General features: G+C 31.9%; 1 protein-coding gene across 5 annotated transcripts; it reads right to left on the reverse strand.

Annotated features, from left to right (window-relative positions):
- Window positions 1-5,707: 5,707 nt before the first annotated feature.
- On the reverse strand, window positions 5,708-12,569 carry LOC133703843 (uncharacterized). 5 transcript variants are annotated; one of them, XM_062128542.1, is made up of 16 exons: window positions 12,263-12,569; window positions 11,235-11,320; window positions 11,057-11,164; window positions 10,596-10,631; window positions 10,394-10,504; window positions 10,123-10,206; window positions 9,930-10,048; window positions 9,580-9,681; window positions 8,891-9,007; window positions 8,746-8,811; window positions 8,040-8,106; window positions 7,465-7,518; window positions 6,688-6,783; window positions 6,523-6,549; window positions 6,368-6,403; window positions 5,708-6,056 (listed from the first exon to the last, which is right to left on the reverse strand). In XM_062128542.1, the coding sequence occupies exons 2-16, from the start codon at window positions 11,286-11,288 to the stop codon at window positions 5,925-5,927; spliced, it is 1,209 nt and encodes a 402-aa protein (XP_061984526.1). In that variant the 5' UTR covers window positions 11,289-11,320; window positions 12,263-12,569; the 3' UTR covers window positions 5,708-5,924. The 5 variants fall into 5 exon arrangements, with proteins under 5 accessions (XP_061984526.1, XP_061984528.1, XP_061984529.1 ...); XM_062128544.1 differs by having other exon boundaries at window positions 11,284-11,370; window positions 12,263-12,567; XM_062128545.1 differs by having other exon boundaries at window positions 11,284-11,392; window positions 12,263-12,567.
- Between the last annotated feature and the right edge of the window lie 1,473 nt (window positions 12,570-14,042).

Below are 14,042 nucleotides of genomic sequence, written 5' to 3' on the forward strand. Positions count from 1 at the left end.
CCTTGTTTAGATCAAGCCTGCTTTCTGCATTAAAGGAAAGTGTTTTTTTTTTACACTTAACTTTTGTTTTTTTTTTAATTTGATCATTTCACATTGATTTTATTTGAGATTTGACTTTGTAGTTTTTTATGATCGTCTACGTATTAGGTTTTTGCAATGTCAAAGGAAAAATTTGATGCTTAAAAAAAAAAAAAACTAGTGTTAAGGGACCACAATTGTGGTCCCTTAAGTGTGGTGCTTAGTTTCAATTGTGTAGTGCTTAGTTTCAATTGTGTAGTGCTTAGTTTCAATTGTGGTGCCTTAAGTGTTAAGAAACCATAATTGAAACTAAAACAAATATAAAAACTAGAATAAATAGGTAGGTCAAATAACATCAAGCATCGATCGAATGAGAGGCTTTTATGATATTTAAGCAATATGTGAGCCATAACTAGAGACCACAATTGAAACTAAGCACCAAACTAAGCGCCACTTCTATGCCCTTCAAGGTGGTTTGAAACATGTACGAAGGGTTGTGGACGGTTAAGCTCTAATGAGATTTTTTTTCTCTCTCTTTCTCTTCTTTTCTCCTCTCTTCTCTTCTAGGGAATTGTGCTAGCCTGCAAAGATTCAGAGGTGTTTGTCATTTGTTATTTGTATCAAATATGGTCATCGTTTTTTTATTGTTATTTATTTTGTCTTGAATTTTTTTTATTGATTTGTTTTTTAATTTCATCTATTAGCATTGGGTTTTATTTAATTTTTATATAAAATTTTATCCTTAGTTTTTTATTGCTCTTTATTTCTTTTTTGTCCTTTTCTTAATTGATTTTTTTTAATTTCATCCCTTAGCATTTGGTTTTATTTTTTTATGTCATGTTTGGTCATCATTCTCTTTATTACTATTTGTTTTGTTTTTTATCTATTTTTTTAATTTCATCCCTTAAAAGTTTTTTTTTATTGGGAATTTGGCTTTATAATTTTTGGGTTTGTGTCCCATGGGCTAGTCCCTACTCCATACCTAGGTTATTGGTTTTGAAGATTAACTCCAGTTGACCTCAATCATTTTTAAGTTATTTTTTAATTTAAAATAATTAACATAGTTGATTGTTGGGACTTGAGTAAATGTTTTTAGTAAAACAATTGTTTCAATTTCAAGTTACCCTACCTGTTTATCCCAATCCCAATATTTGAATTTTAAAGATTGAGCTTTGTGATTTTTTTTTTATTTTTTATAAGGTTATCTCAGTCTCATAACCTCAATCATCTTAATCTTATGATCTAAATCATGTGCCTAGTAGGTTTGCACAAGTTAGTTAAGATCTTTTTTTTTATCAAATCATTTCCTCAAGATTGAATATTTTCTTTGCTTCATTTTTTAATATTTAGTTTGTTCAAGCCCTCATTAAAAATAATGTGGCATCTTAGTTTTTCACAAACAAAACAAGTTCCTTTAAAACTTTTTTTACTGTCATCATTAGCATTAGAGCTATTGAAAGAACTTGTCTTGTCATGTTTCATATTTAAGTTCACACCACTTAAATTATTTTGTATTTCTTTCTCATGTAGAGAATGTTTAGGAATCAAGTTTGATAGCAAGATAATTGAAACAACAAGGGCTACTGATATTACTGGTACGTTACTGTAATTAACACTAATTTTAGCATTTGTTATTTGAATAACAAGATCAATTTTAAAAATATATATCGAATATGATATCAAAGATAATACCCTTTAACAAAATTAATTCGAATTGAATTATAAAATCCATGAACACACTAATCTTTGAAAATAACTTTAACCTTTGAAAAAATGTCTAGGCCAAATATGATTATTAAATTTGATATAATATGTTAACCTTGAAGATCCAACTATTTATCTAATTCTAGTTCAAAATTAATATTATGAGAGTTTCACTAACATGATATGACTCAGTTGATTTAATTATTTCAAAAACGTCATGGATGATTGGTAAAAAGTATGGTTTAACCTCAAAAGAATTTCAAGACGACGTCATATTAGATCGACTCGAGTTTTGCAACTTAACCCTTAAAACCCGTAACACGGATCATGGACTCTAGTAGGTTTAATAACTTTATTTTCTTAAGCTATTTTTTACTTAATGATATGACAACAAAAATAGACACTCACAAAATCAAGTATCAACTAAATGTTAGGATGTATGTTTGAGATTGCAATATTCTCATAAAAAGAAAACTGAAACAAATTAAAAAGATTAATTCAAAATCAACTAAATATTGAAGGATGAAATTGATAAAAAAAAACAAAAGGGATTCAACCGAAAGAAAAAAAAATGGAAGATGGAATTTTTTTAAAAAAGAGAACTTATTTGCATTGTTATTAAACCAGACCCAACATGTCAACCTTGAAAACTCTTAACCCAACTCTTTGTCTAGCCCAAGTTTAAAATTAACTCGTATGTGAGTTGATTTTATAGGACCCAATTGATTTGGGGGGTCCAAAAGCAACTCGGACGAACAATAAAAACATGGTTTGACTTTAAAATAACTTCAAGTTGATATTTTTTTTTAATATTAAGACGATGATATGTTTGATCAACCCAAGCTTTATGAATTGGCTTTGTAGCTTAACTTGTAAAACCCGCGACCTAGATCATGAACTCTACTGAGTTTAAGAAATTTGTTTTTTTGTAAAAAACTATTTTTTATTTAATGATATCAATATGTAACAAAATAGATATTTATAAAAGTTATGTACCGACAAAATACTGAGATTTTTATTTAAGAATACGATAACTTCACATAAAAAATCAAAATAAATTATTACAATCAATTCAAAATTAATAAAATATTGAAGATTGAAATGGAAGAAAATATTTGGAAAGTGGATTTTTTTAAAAAAGGGAAAAATGTTTAAAATTTTAAAAAAAAGTATTTCACTGTTCATATTTTAGTTGAGAGAGTAATGAACACAAATTGACAAAAGACGTGTATTTAAAAAGTTTCTTTTCTTTGTTTTTTTTCCCATTATTCAAAACATATCAAGATTGTCGCTTTATCAAGATTATTCCTTAGAAGATATCAATGCATACTGCACTGTCGCTTATAATCAACAGATAAATTAACAAAATATATATTAGACATAATCAAAATCTGTTATATTAAGACAGAAGCTGTTTCCCTTTTATTTTGAATGTGTTTAGTATTGCGGTAGCTGTTGTGATTGTGGTTTGAAAAAAATTATTTTACAAAAAGTATGGTGGTTTGAAAAAATAGGTGTTTGGTTAAAACTGTAGTTGAAATTAAAATCGAAGAAAAAGTAGTTTAATGTGTTTGATTAAGAGTGCTTTTAAAATTGAGGTTATAAAATAATTTTAAAAAATATATATTAATATTGATAGTTTTTAATTTAAATATTGTGGATTTAACTATTGCTATTACATCATAAAATAAATCATACTTTATATATATATAAAAAAATATTGTTCCATTAAACTATCTACAATTTCATTACGTACAAAATTCATCCGACAAAAATTACAAAATTAGGTAAAATATTATCAGGAATAAAATTGAGATTACAGTACAAGTAAATTTAATTCACCTTAAACTAATTTAAAAAAACAAAAAAAAAAGTGTTGTTCATGTTTATGTGAACAATGTCAATAAAATCAATTAACTGCACTAATTTTAAAAAAAAAACTATTCAATGAATAGTGGAGTTATATAACCACTGTTCACCGAACAGGGAAGCACGGTTCTTTTCTTGTAACGCGCAAGCATTTCCTAGCTGCTTCCTTTTTTTTTGCATTTCAAAGGCAATATTTCATAGAATCCATATACAGTAATAAGTGTTTGTTAATTAACCAAACAATTTGCAAAATTTGGCCATAGAAAAGTGGACGCCACCACGTAGCCAAACCAAACGGATTCTTGCACTTAACTTTTATTATTCATAAATATATGGTATCTGCATAACAAAAACCAGACAGCTTCCCTGTGGCAAGGGGCTGGTTGATTGAGTAAATTCTTGTTTGAATCCAGCTCCCTCAATCTTACTTTTTGAACAAACATGCGTGTTATTGTGTTCCTACAGAAATCACTGCCCAGTATAACAGAAACTATTCCATAAATTCTAAAGCATTTGAGAAGTTTGAAGACTTGGGAACCTGATAATGGTGATCATTTGATCGAAACAGTAACTAAAATCAGCCTCCATGTTGCAATAACTTGCAGTGCTTGAGCATTCGTCGTTCCACTATTCGGAAAGAGCATTGGTCATTGTCAATTATCTTCCAAGGATCAAGTGTCTTGATTCTAAGTGGGGCCTTGCACGCTTGAGGAGAATCCGGTAATGATATAGGCTTTCCTTATATAGCTTACGAATTCCTAGTTTAGTTTTGAGGATCTGCCAATGTTTTTGTAAACGATCAAAGTTTTTTACATTTTTTTATTGGATACAAATCATTGAACGTTGAATTTCATCTATGCATATATCATAAATTTGCATAGTTTAGGACAAAAGATGGCCTCTCAAATTACTTAGTACATGTATGATCTGGTGATGGTGTAACCCACTTGCAGTCATATTTACTCTCAGAAATCCTAATGGAATCATATGGGGTGATAAATTAACACGGATGAACAATCGAACCATCTCCGGAGATATACTGTATAGCTGCTATGGCAAAGCATGTATACTTGCTGCATAAGCCAAATGCTGAGCATTGATTCAGGACTGAACCCACCAGAACCGATAAAGTATACACAACCAATCTCTGCATAATCACCACCAGAAATGTCCAATGCACTCAGAATGCCTTAGAGGAATCTTCCATTAATGGCTATTACAGGAGGAGAAACTGCAGCAAAATGCAGAAGGCAATGTGGAGCGAATAGATGTGGAGAAACAACGCAACACGGAAGCATTTTCTGTCCTGAGCTTGACAAAGCGGACGATACCATAACCAGTTTGCTGCTGGAAGTCCACAGACTAGGTTGGCCATTGCGTGGAACAAAACTTTTGTTTCTACCCCACCTGCCATCCGCAAAGTTCAGCAGACACGGCATTTCGAAAAAGACATTCAATCCTAAAAAATGTTGAGAGACTCCACATTCAGCGACATTTTCCAATGGTCATCTATTTCATCTACGAAGGGGTTTTACTTAATTCCAAAGTAGTTTACTACAATAAGGACCTGCTGCCATGAGGAGAGAAATCTTAAATACTAAAGGAATGTGGAAGCTACAAAATCTATGATAGGACGAGAACCAGAAAACCTATTGAAGAGAAGCAAGTATAGATTAAACAGGTAAAACAGGAAAAAGCTAGAGAGGATTTTTTATTTTTTCCCCCCTCTTCGTCTGTACCAGTCAAACTTGAATTGCATGTTTGAACTAGTCCATGGAAAATACTTCTTCACACTTCCATTTCCTTAAGATTTAAATTACGTGTTTTCCTCGTACAAATCTAAATCTAACAAGGACACATGGAAATCTTTCGTTCTAAGTGCAAACAATCCATCTGTAATAACATCTAGCAACAAGAACACGAGTTCAGAAGACATTTTGTCCGCACATCTACCAACATGGACCTAGCAGCATGTCTGGTGACAGTATTTTATCGCTGCAAGACCCGCACATTACCATACTAAAAAAATATTGACTACAAATAAGACCCCAACTAGAGCCTGATATGGAAGTTCTTAAATATAAACGCTGCAGAACACGAAGTGGAGATCAGAGACTTGGCGAATTGTGCTGCAGTACAGCAGAGCTTAAATTTCTTCCCCAAAATAACTCATTGTTCATCTATAGGTGATACACAAAGGAATCTATATGCCTTGAATTTGCAAAATTGGAGCAACAAGTAATGAATTAATTATGAGCATCAATAGAAGCTAGGACTAAATTACACGTATAGATAAGACCGTGTGTGTATGATGTAAGATGTAGAAGACTAAACTAGGGTTTATGCCGTCGATTAAGCAGTCTTAGTTTTCTAAGAAAAGGATCAACCCAATTTTTGTCCTCCTTTACAGCTTGATTCCAGCGATCCTTAAATATTTGAAGCTCCCACGTTGATTGCCTTCTAATCTGATCAGTCCATTAAAAGAAAACCACAGTTAATCAAATTACTAAAATGATAGCATATTTGCAAAGTAACAGTATTAGACCATGCTTGATATCAGAACATACTATTCTATCAGTTTTTAATAGCCGAATATAAGTTGCAGATCTCAACAAAATTAGAATCAGCCAAAGAGCATAACTTGGAGAACATGTAAACAATCAAGGTAGCAATCCTAGACTACTTGGCAGCTCTTCTGCCTATTGCAGGCATTTCATGTCAAGTAGAATAGAAGTATTTAAAATGCTCAAAACATAGACTAGAGGACTATTCTCACCTCCATCCTAGGATCCATGCCTGTAGCACCCTGTCTCTGAAAGTCAGGAGAGAATAAATCAAAAAAGGGAAGGTGAAAATTATAGGAATTAATTGATGCAGCTACAATATAGCATTGATGAAAAAAGATCGTCTATTACACCAAGTATAGTTTACCTTAGTCAACTCTTCTGTATTTGTCACCTAAACAGAGAGAGAGCAAGATGATATTAGTAATAGAAAATAATAAGCATGTGGACAAAAAACACCTAATAAGAAAATAACTGTAATTCCTTTTCTTTTCTTTATTTTTCCTTGAGAGAAAAAGGAGAGCAGGATGACCTTTCTCCCAGGGGGTCCATGCCCACCCAAAGTTTGTATGCCCTTGTGAACAATATATTCACTATCAACAACTCCCACCTTCTTCGTGCGATCTCCCTGTATAATGCCACATCTATCAATGCTATCATAAAATTCTTTTCTACATCCACAAGTATACATGGCAAACAAGATAAAGAAATAGATAAAACGAAAAGGTCATCAAGCATTAAAGTATATGAAAATAGGGGTTTGGTTCTATACTTGTAATGTGGTAAACAATGGTTAATAATTATTCTAAGAAAAAAGATCAGCGAGTTACCTTGTCAGCACACTGACTTATTTATATCTGCATTTACTCTCAATACCTAATTAACATTAAATGATTTCCTTCTAGTGAAAAGGTGCTCAGTCCCCAGGAGGCAGAAAAAAGAAAAAGATCAACTTTTCATTCCTAGCATCTTATGGAAATGGTCTTTGTCAGTGGTACAGTGAGGGCATGGCAAGAAGATTCTCTAGTGTGCTAATGATTGTTGATAACCATAAAATTCTTCCTCCAAAACCACTCATAATCCATCACTCTTCATGAAGTTTTCTTACATTTTCCATATCTACTACACAATTTTTATGCTGCTTCATGAAACCACATTTATTTGGCAATAGCCATACCTCCTGCAACCTTTCCTACTACTATCTTAGTTCTGAAAATAACTCTGTTAGCAGCATTGAGCCAAGAATTGAGGAGGAGGAAAATAGTCAGAGAAACTGAAAATTGTCCCAGAAATATCATGTTCAACATACCTGCGCACAATATCCAAGTTTCATATCCATTCCCCATCCATGGACTAGATCATTCTGGAAATTAAAAAAAAGATAAGATAAGAAGTTCCATGATGTGTTAAATCAACCTTAAGGCAAAAGTGCACTTATTTGCAATCATGCTATAGTGGGTAGAGTAGAGCTTAACCACGTGCCCATATCTTCCACCTCACAAAAGTAAGTTATATGCAATGCACCATTTATTTACGGAAAAGTGTTTTCTTGGAAAATATTTTCCTAGATTTGGTGCAGCTAGGCAAAATGAGTCAAAGGAACTCATCAGGAAAATATTTTCCACATACCTGCCACATCATCAGAAAACAACTCATCTTTTCAAACAATATCCCCCATAGAATTCTTCTTTTTTTTTCCAAAATCAATTTGTTTTGCTGCAAGCAAACAAGGCCTAAATCCTAAATGTTTCTCAACTAAATTTCACACGAGACAACCTGCTTAGACTAAGAGCATCAAATAGCAAGTCCAGAGGGGATCGCTGGCTTATTGATAGTGTTACATAAAGAACCTTTTTTTACTAGAACAATCAAAACTTAGATTACCTGTATGAGATGCCAAGCACAGTACCAAGCAGATCTTGAAAATACTGGAGCCATACCCTCCACAAATCTACAGATGTGACATAAATAAAATTAGGATTGCTACAATCCTTACAAGACCAATAAAGTACATCCTTCAATGGGTATCACAAGTATTGAAGTTCCATGAAAAAGATGAACTCAAGGTGTAGCTTCTCAAACAGTCACTAAACAGAACTTCTAGTACTATTTGACAGAATATTAGATTAGTCACCCAAAAGCTTAAGTTGTTAGATAAGGCCTCAAGATATGATTTATATAATTTTCTAACATCCTTTCAAGTAAAAACTCTTTTGAGCTTGAAATTTACAGACCCATACTATTGGATTTAATTTTTATCAAATATAACGGGGGTGGTGGTCAACAAGACTCTTGGTCAACAAGGTTATGATACCTTATCAAAGAACCATCTCAACCTAAAACTTAAGTTATTAAGTGAGGCCTCAAGATATGATTTATATAATTCTCTAATAGTCAACTTTTCAAAAAAAAAACCGAAAGAAAGAAATGATGTTTAGGAATGTCAAATGGAAAGACAATTAAATAACTGAAAGTTAGCCACAGATGAGACAGCAACTGAAATAAGTAGAAGTCAGAAACATAGGATTGCACCAAATTATAAAGAGCAAACGACAAGACATATCACAACTACAGGAATGCAATAGGTTACCCAGTGCATGGTGGCCCCTCACTGACATCAGAACATTTGGTGCTGCCTCTGCGTTCATAAACTCTTCTGCTCATGGTAAATTATTTTGTGTAAGAATTACAATCGTCTACAGAAATTTTAATTTAGTAAAAGCCATGCCATTCACCTATGAAACTTCTTTGTTCTGGCACGAATAGTAATTCTATGATGTATTTCAGTTGAATTTGGGTCCAAAGCTGGCTGAGATATCTCCAGTCCTTCATATCTCACAATTTTCAGGTATCTAGAAAAAAATTAAAAGAAAAAAGAATTATAAATCAATCTTGTTTTTTAAGACAGAGCTTGAGCCTATTCACTTACATTCTCATAAAAAAAAAAATTCAAATCAAGTAAGAGCATGGAATTGGTGAACTCCGACAATCCTTGGTCTCTCTCCTAAATTATGTAATTCCAAATTGTCCTAGATATAATAATACTAAGATGGTTCACCAAGTAAAATAAACCCTCCTAGTATAAACATCCTTGGCAAAAGAGAATCCTGTTCCAGCAAGAGTTTGGAGAGCAGAATAAATTGTAGTCGTTAACGATCCAAAAGTTATGAAAGACAAATATTGAATCATGGATATCTGTAAAAGAGTGGTAAAATATAATAAAAATGGGAATGAAGATGAGAACAAGCCAAGTAGTTTCTAATAAATTGGAGTGCTGAGAAGGTCCTAATTGATTAATGTTTGTCAGACTTAGCTATAAGTCACAAGTTTATATTGTAGTGACAAAAGGCAAATATAAAGACAACCCATTACCAAAAGCTGGCATCATAAACATATGAAAGAGAGAAATGTCCAGCAAACTAACCTTCCTGGATTAAAATGCTCTACCCCAAGATCTTCATCCCATAGAAATATGTAATCATAAATAGACACAACAGCTGGATGCAGAAAGCGTTTTGCAAACCACCTGAAAAGCAAAGAAAGAGAGTTTGTTTTTAGAAAAAAGCAGGAACAATCCAGGAAAAAAAAAAAGAATTTGTCTTCTTTTCATGAGTTTAACCCATGAAATCCTGCCTCCATCTGAACTTTGAGGCTAAATGATTTTGCACCATTTGCTATAAATTAACACTGAAACAGTGTTAATCATCCGTTTACACCATACAAAGAAAGGTGGTAAAAAGTAACCAAAATGGAAATTATCAAGGTTGAACATACCACTTCGTTTGGTTCTTAGCAGCTATGTGTATGACTTCATTACTCCAGTCTAGATCCCACCACCCATCCACTTTGCCATCATAATGAAATAGAATAACTGTAAAATTCTCTGGAAGAAACTGAATTCAATGATATTAGGCAAGAAATGTTCAGTTGATGAAACAAAAACATTAGACAAGACAGTGTGCAATACTTTTTGGACAATACGATTGACATTATCCTTTTGCTTGATGCCAACTGGAATTGCCAGCAAGAATCGACGGGTTGAAGGATCAGCCTGTATTTGAATTCCAAGATAAGTCAAGAATAACACTGCATACATGTTCAATGTTGTTCCAGCACAAGAATCAAGCACTGTTATATAAATAATCCAAATTTATATGGTCAGAAACAAGAAAAAAATTCAGACACAACCTTGAATTGATGGCACAGTTCAAACTTCAAAGGGATAAAAAAAAAACAACCTTCGACCTTGAACTACTTGTTGACCACAGAGGCTTCAGCTCCAAATCTGAGCTCGCTCGTATAATACCATGAGGCAAACCAACCAACAGCCCAGATGCCAAAGCAGATTCCTAAGTCAAAGAACCGGAAGCGTCTTCAGATGCTGATGAAAACAGAACAATTACAGTACTTTGGAATTTTAATTGGTAGTTCTGAAATTACCTTCAATGAGTCAAAGGGGTACAATTTTTCTTCCATCTGACAATGGTGGAGAAAAACAAGTCAGCAAGCTTTCACCAGGATGTGAGATAAAATGGTAAGAGTTCAACAGAAGCAGCACCATTAAAACACACAGCTAGAGCTGAACCTATTTTCTATGTGAAAAATGCAGCTTAATCTGTACCTAGGGGTAAATACAACAACAGAAAAGCTGTAGATGGACCAGAAAATGACACAAGAAGTTATTGAGATTCTGGACTTGACCATACTAAGTTACATTTCTTTCAGAAGTTTGAAATCATTGTCACCAAGTATCTTCTATATCATAAATATTGGAATTAATGCCTTCATGAACAAAAAAAAATCATCAAATCATTCACCAGTAGAGAATTACGAGCACATTTTGGCTACTTGATTGGTACTTGTAAGTTAAAATATGTATAGACTTGATGGGATTTCCATACCTCTGTGTGTTTATACTGATATGTTGTGGTTCTATACACAATGAACAACATTGTTGTAAACAAAAATCCCATAAACGGCAGCTGCTTCATCTTTAATCCGAATTTTACCTGCACCAAGCCGACAAAATTACATCTTAGATGACTACCAAAACAAAGGCAGATTCTGTAAAAATTCCACCTTCTTAGATGCATCCAAGACTGAGAAGCTTAAGTATCGTATGCCATACCCCATCAAAGTAGTTCCTTTTTAGCAATTTCCATGATCTGAATGACGTCATAAGCAGTCAAAGCTTTTACAATGTTCTCATAACAAACTGCAGCCGATGCACAAAAAAGCTGAGACTAATATCAGAAGCAACCCTGATCAAATGCTACTACAACTTTTCCACTAGAAAAAATATTTATGATGAAAAGTTTGCAATTTCACTTTTGGCATAAGATAAAGTTCTAGCTTGATAAAAAAACTCAACAAATAATTGTGTAAGCTGTTTTAGCCCAATTTCTTAATTAAGAAAGATTCCCAGAAACCCCCTCTATTGACTATTACTCAATTTTGAAGAACCCTTAATATTCATACTCTCTTTCGGCATATAAACCTCAATTTTCCCAGTAACCTTAATATAAGGTCAAAACTTGTGAGAAACAAACTTGAATTGGCATCCCAAAATACCCAGAAAGAGAAATGGAAATTAATTTTGTAGTTAGTTAGCTTGATTAGTTGCATGCATGCGATGTTGGTGAAATGCAAAGAAAGAAAGCTTAAACCTTTACTGATCAACTTGTTATTAATGCTAACATAGATTATATGAACTATAGATTCTTGAAATCTCTACTTAATCCCTCAAGGAAACAGGAAATTTAACAACGAACACTGAATAAAGGCATTCCCTCTTCAAAAAATTACCAAATAAACTTGTCAGATGATTTTTTTTTCTTTTTTTTCTAAAAAAAGGAAACGAATCTACTTTCAGCGAAAAAGCAGAGTCTTTTGATATTCATACCTGAGAAATCTATCAATCTAGATAACCCAAAAAAAAAGTTCTAGATCTCGTAAACAGAGAAAACACAAATTTCCAGTTTTATCAGATAATTAAAAAAACTCTCAAACTTTCAAGGAAAAAAAAAAAGAGGATTCAGCAGCAGCATTGTGGCCATGAGACTATAGCTTGTAAGGATTAAACGGAGATGGAAGAAAAGATGACAAACCTTGAAATAGAAAAAGGGTAAAAATCGGCGAGAGAAAGCAGCTGGTAATACAAAGTACTAATAATCAAGAAGAAGCAATCTTGCGGGAAGCAGACAAATTTTGGGGCGTCTGATTCCGAAGATCTTGAAACATCAGAGAAGGTAGTGTGATAGAAGAGAGAGAGAGGGGGGGGGGGAGGAAATGAGAGGTTTACAGAGAGAATCGAAGAGATTAACGTGTAAGAATCACCGTACTTCTCTCATTGTCAATTCTCAAGCAGCACAGTACCGCACCACTTTGTTGTTTAATTTGTTATTATTTTATAGTAATAATGATAGTAAATGAATAAGAATAATTCTTTTGCATGCCGTGTTTTGGGGTTTTGACGTGTTTGGAAAATGAATTTCAAAGAGACGGTGACAGAGAGAAACAAAGAGGTGACAGAGATTTGTTTTGACCTCTCACCTGTTCAAATCTTGACTTGGGCGTCGTTTGTTAACCTATTTAAAATATTTTTTAATATATTTAGATTGTTTTTAATATATTATTATTAAAAATAAATTTTAAAAAATAAAAAACTTAATATTTTGATATATTTTTAATAAAAAATATTTTTAAAAGAAAGCAACTGTAATATTAAACATTATCTAAACTTTTCTTGTTTATGCACAGTTTTGGATTAGTATTAAACAGTAATTTTGTAAATTTTTTATTTTAAAAAATTAATATTTTTTTAAATATTTTAAAACCATTCTCGGCTATTAAAAAATACATGACCATCTAAAAAAAGCTTAAATTTTTTACATAAATCTTCTCCATGTTATAAAAAAAAAGTTACAAAAATCCTTTTCTGTATCCCTCTTATATTCTTTAAATGATCCTCTTTAACAATAAAAAAACAATTTAGAACACAAAAGATATTTTGGAGATAAAATATATATTTTTTGTAATATTTTCAAATATTTTTTATAGTTTCATAATATTTCAAAAGAGTTATTGTAATATATATCCTAGATAATATATAAGAAAAAAATACCCAACTAAACTTTTTTTTATTTTAATATTAATTAGAATGTTTAAAATTATTTTACCATGCAAGATAAAATATTTTAAAAAAATAGAATAGTAAGTTAAAAAAATTGATAGAATAGCACAATTTGTTCTTAAAAAAATAGTGAAATAACACAATTTCAACTTGTTACGTTTTCTAGTCGCGATATTCATGGATATCATGGTTCTAAAACTCTATAATTTAACTTGTTGTTAAATTAAATCTTCTCTAGTAGTGTTTTGATAGTTACCGTGGTTCCACAAATATATAACTCAAAGTTGTCGGGTGATTAACTTGTCTTTTAAAATAAGTGTAACTCACACAGATCATTATTGACGACCTTTTTTGATGTTATTAAATTCGTTTCATCATGATCTTTTCAATAGCATTAATAATGTTTACAATCAAAATTTTGATATGTCTCTGGATTTTTTTCTCTTTTTTCTATCTTTTTTCTTGTCCTTTTGCTTTTAATTTTATTTTTTTATTTTATTACTATGACTAACAAAAAGTTATACATTTCAAATTTCTCAATCGGGATATATATATAAATCATACTACTTCGCCTATTTATATTTATTTATATATATTTTCATAATGTTATTTCACCAATATTTTTAAATAAATATGCTAATAACCAAAAATAGCAAAAATCTTCTGACAACATTAAAAAGTTTCACGTGTGACCAAGTGACAAAATTTTGAAACAATATAACACAACCAATAGAATAATAAGGGCTGATGGGTTT

The sequence above is a fragment of the Populus nigra genome, chromosome 9 (genome assembly GCF_951802175.1).
Source record: "Populus nigra chromosome 9, ddPopNigr1.1, whole genome shotgun sequence".
NCBI lineage: Eukaryota > Viridiplantae > Streptophyta > Magnoliopsida > Malpighiales > Salicaceae > Populus > Populus nigra.

Excerpts from the sequence above, each read along its gene's own strand:
- LOC133703843 (XM_062128542.1), bottom strand. The coding sequence starts at position 11,288 with ATGGGGTATGGCATACGATACTTAAGCTTCTCAGTCTTGGATGCATCT. Across the intron at positions 10,632-11,056 it reads ATCAGTATAAACACACAGAG|ATGGAAGAAAAATTGTACCC; the intron begins GTATGGAAATCC and ends CACCATTGTCAG. Across the intron at positions 10,505-10,595 it reads ACCCCTTTGACTCATTGAAG|GAATCTGCTTTGGCATCTGG; the intron begins GTAATTTCAGAA and ends TCTTTGACTTAG.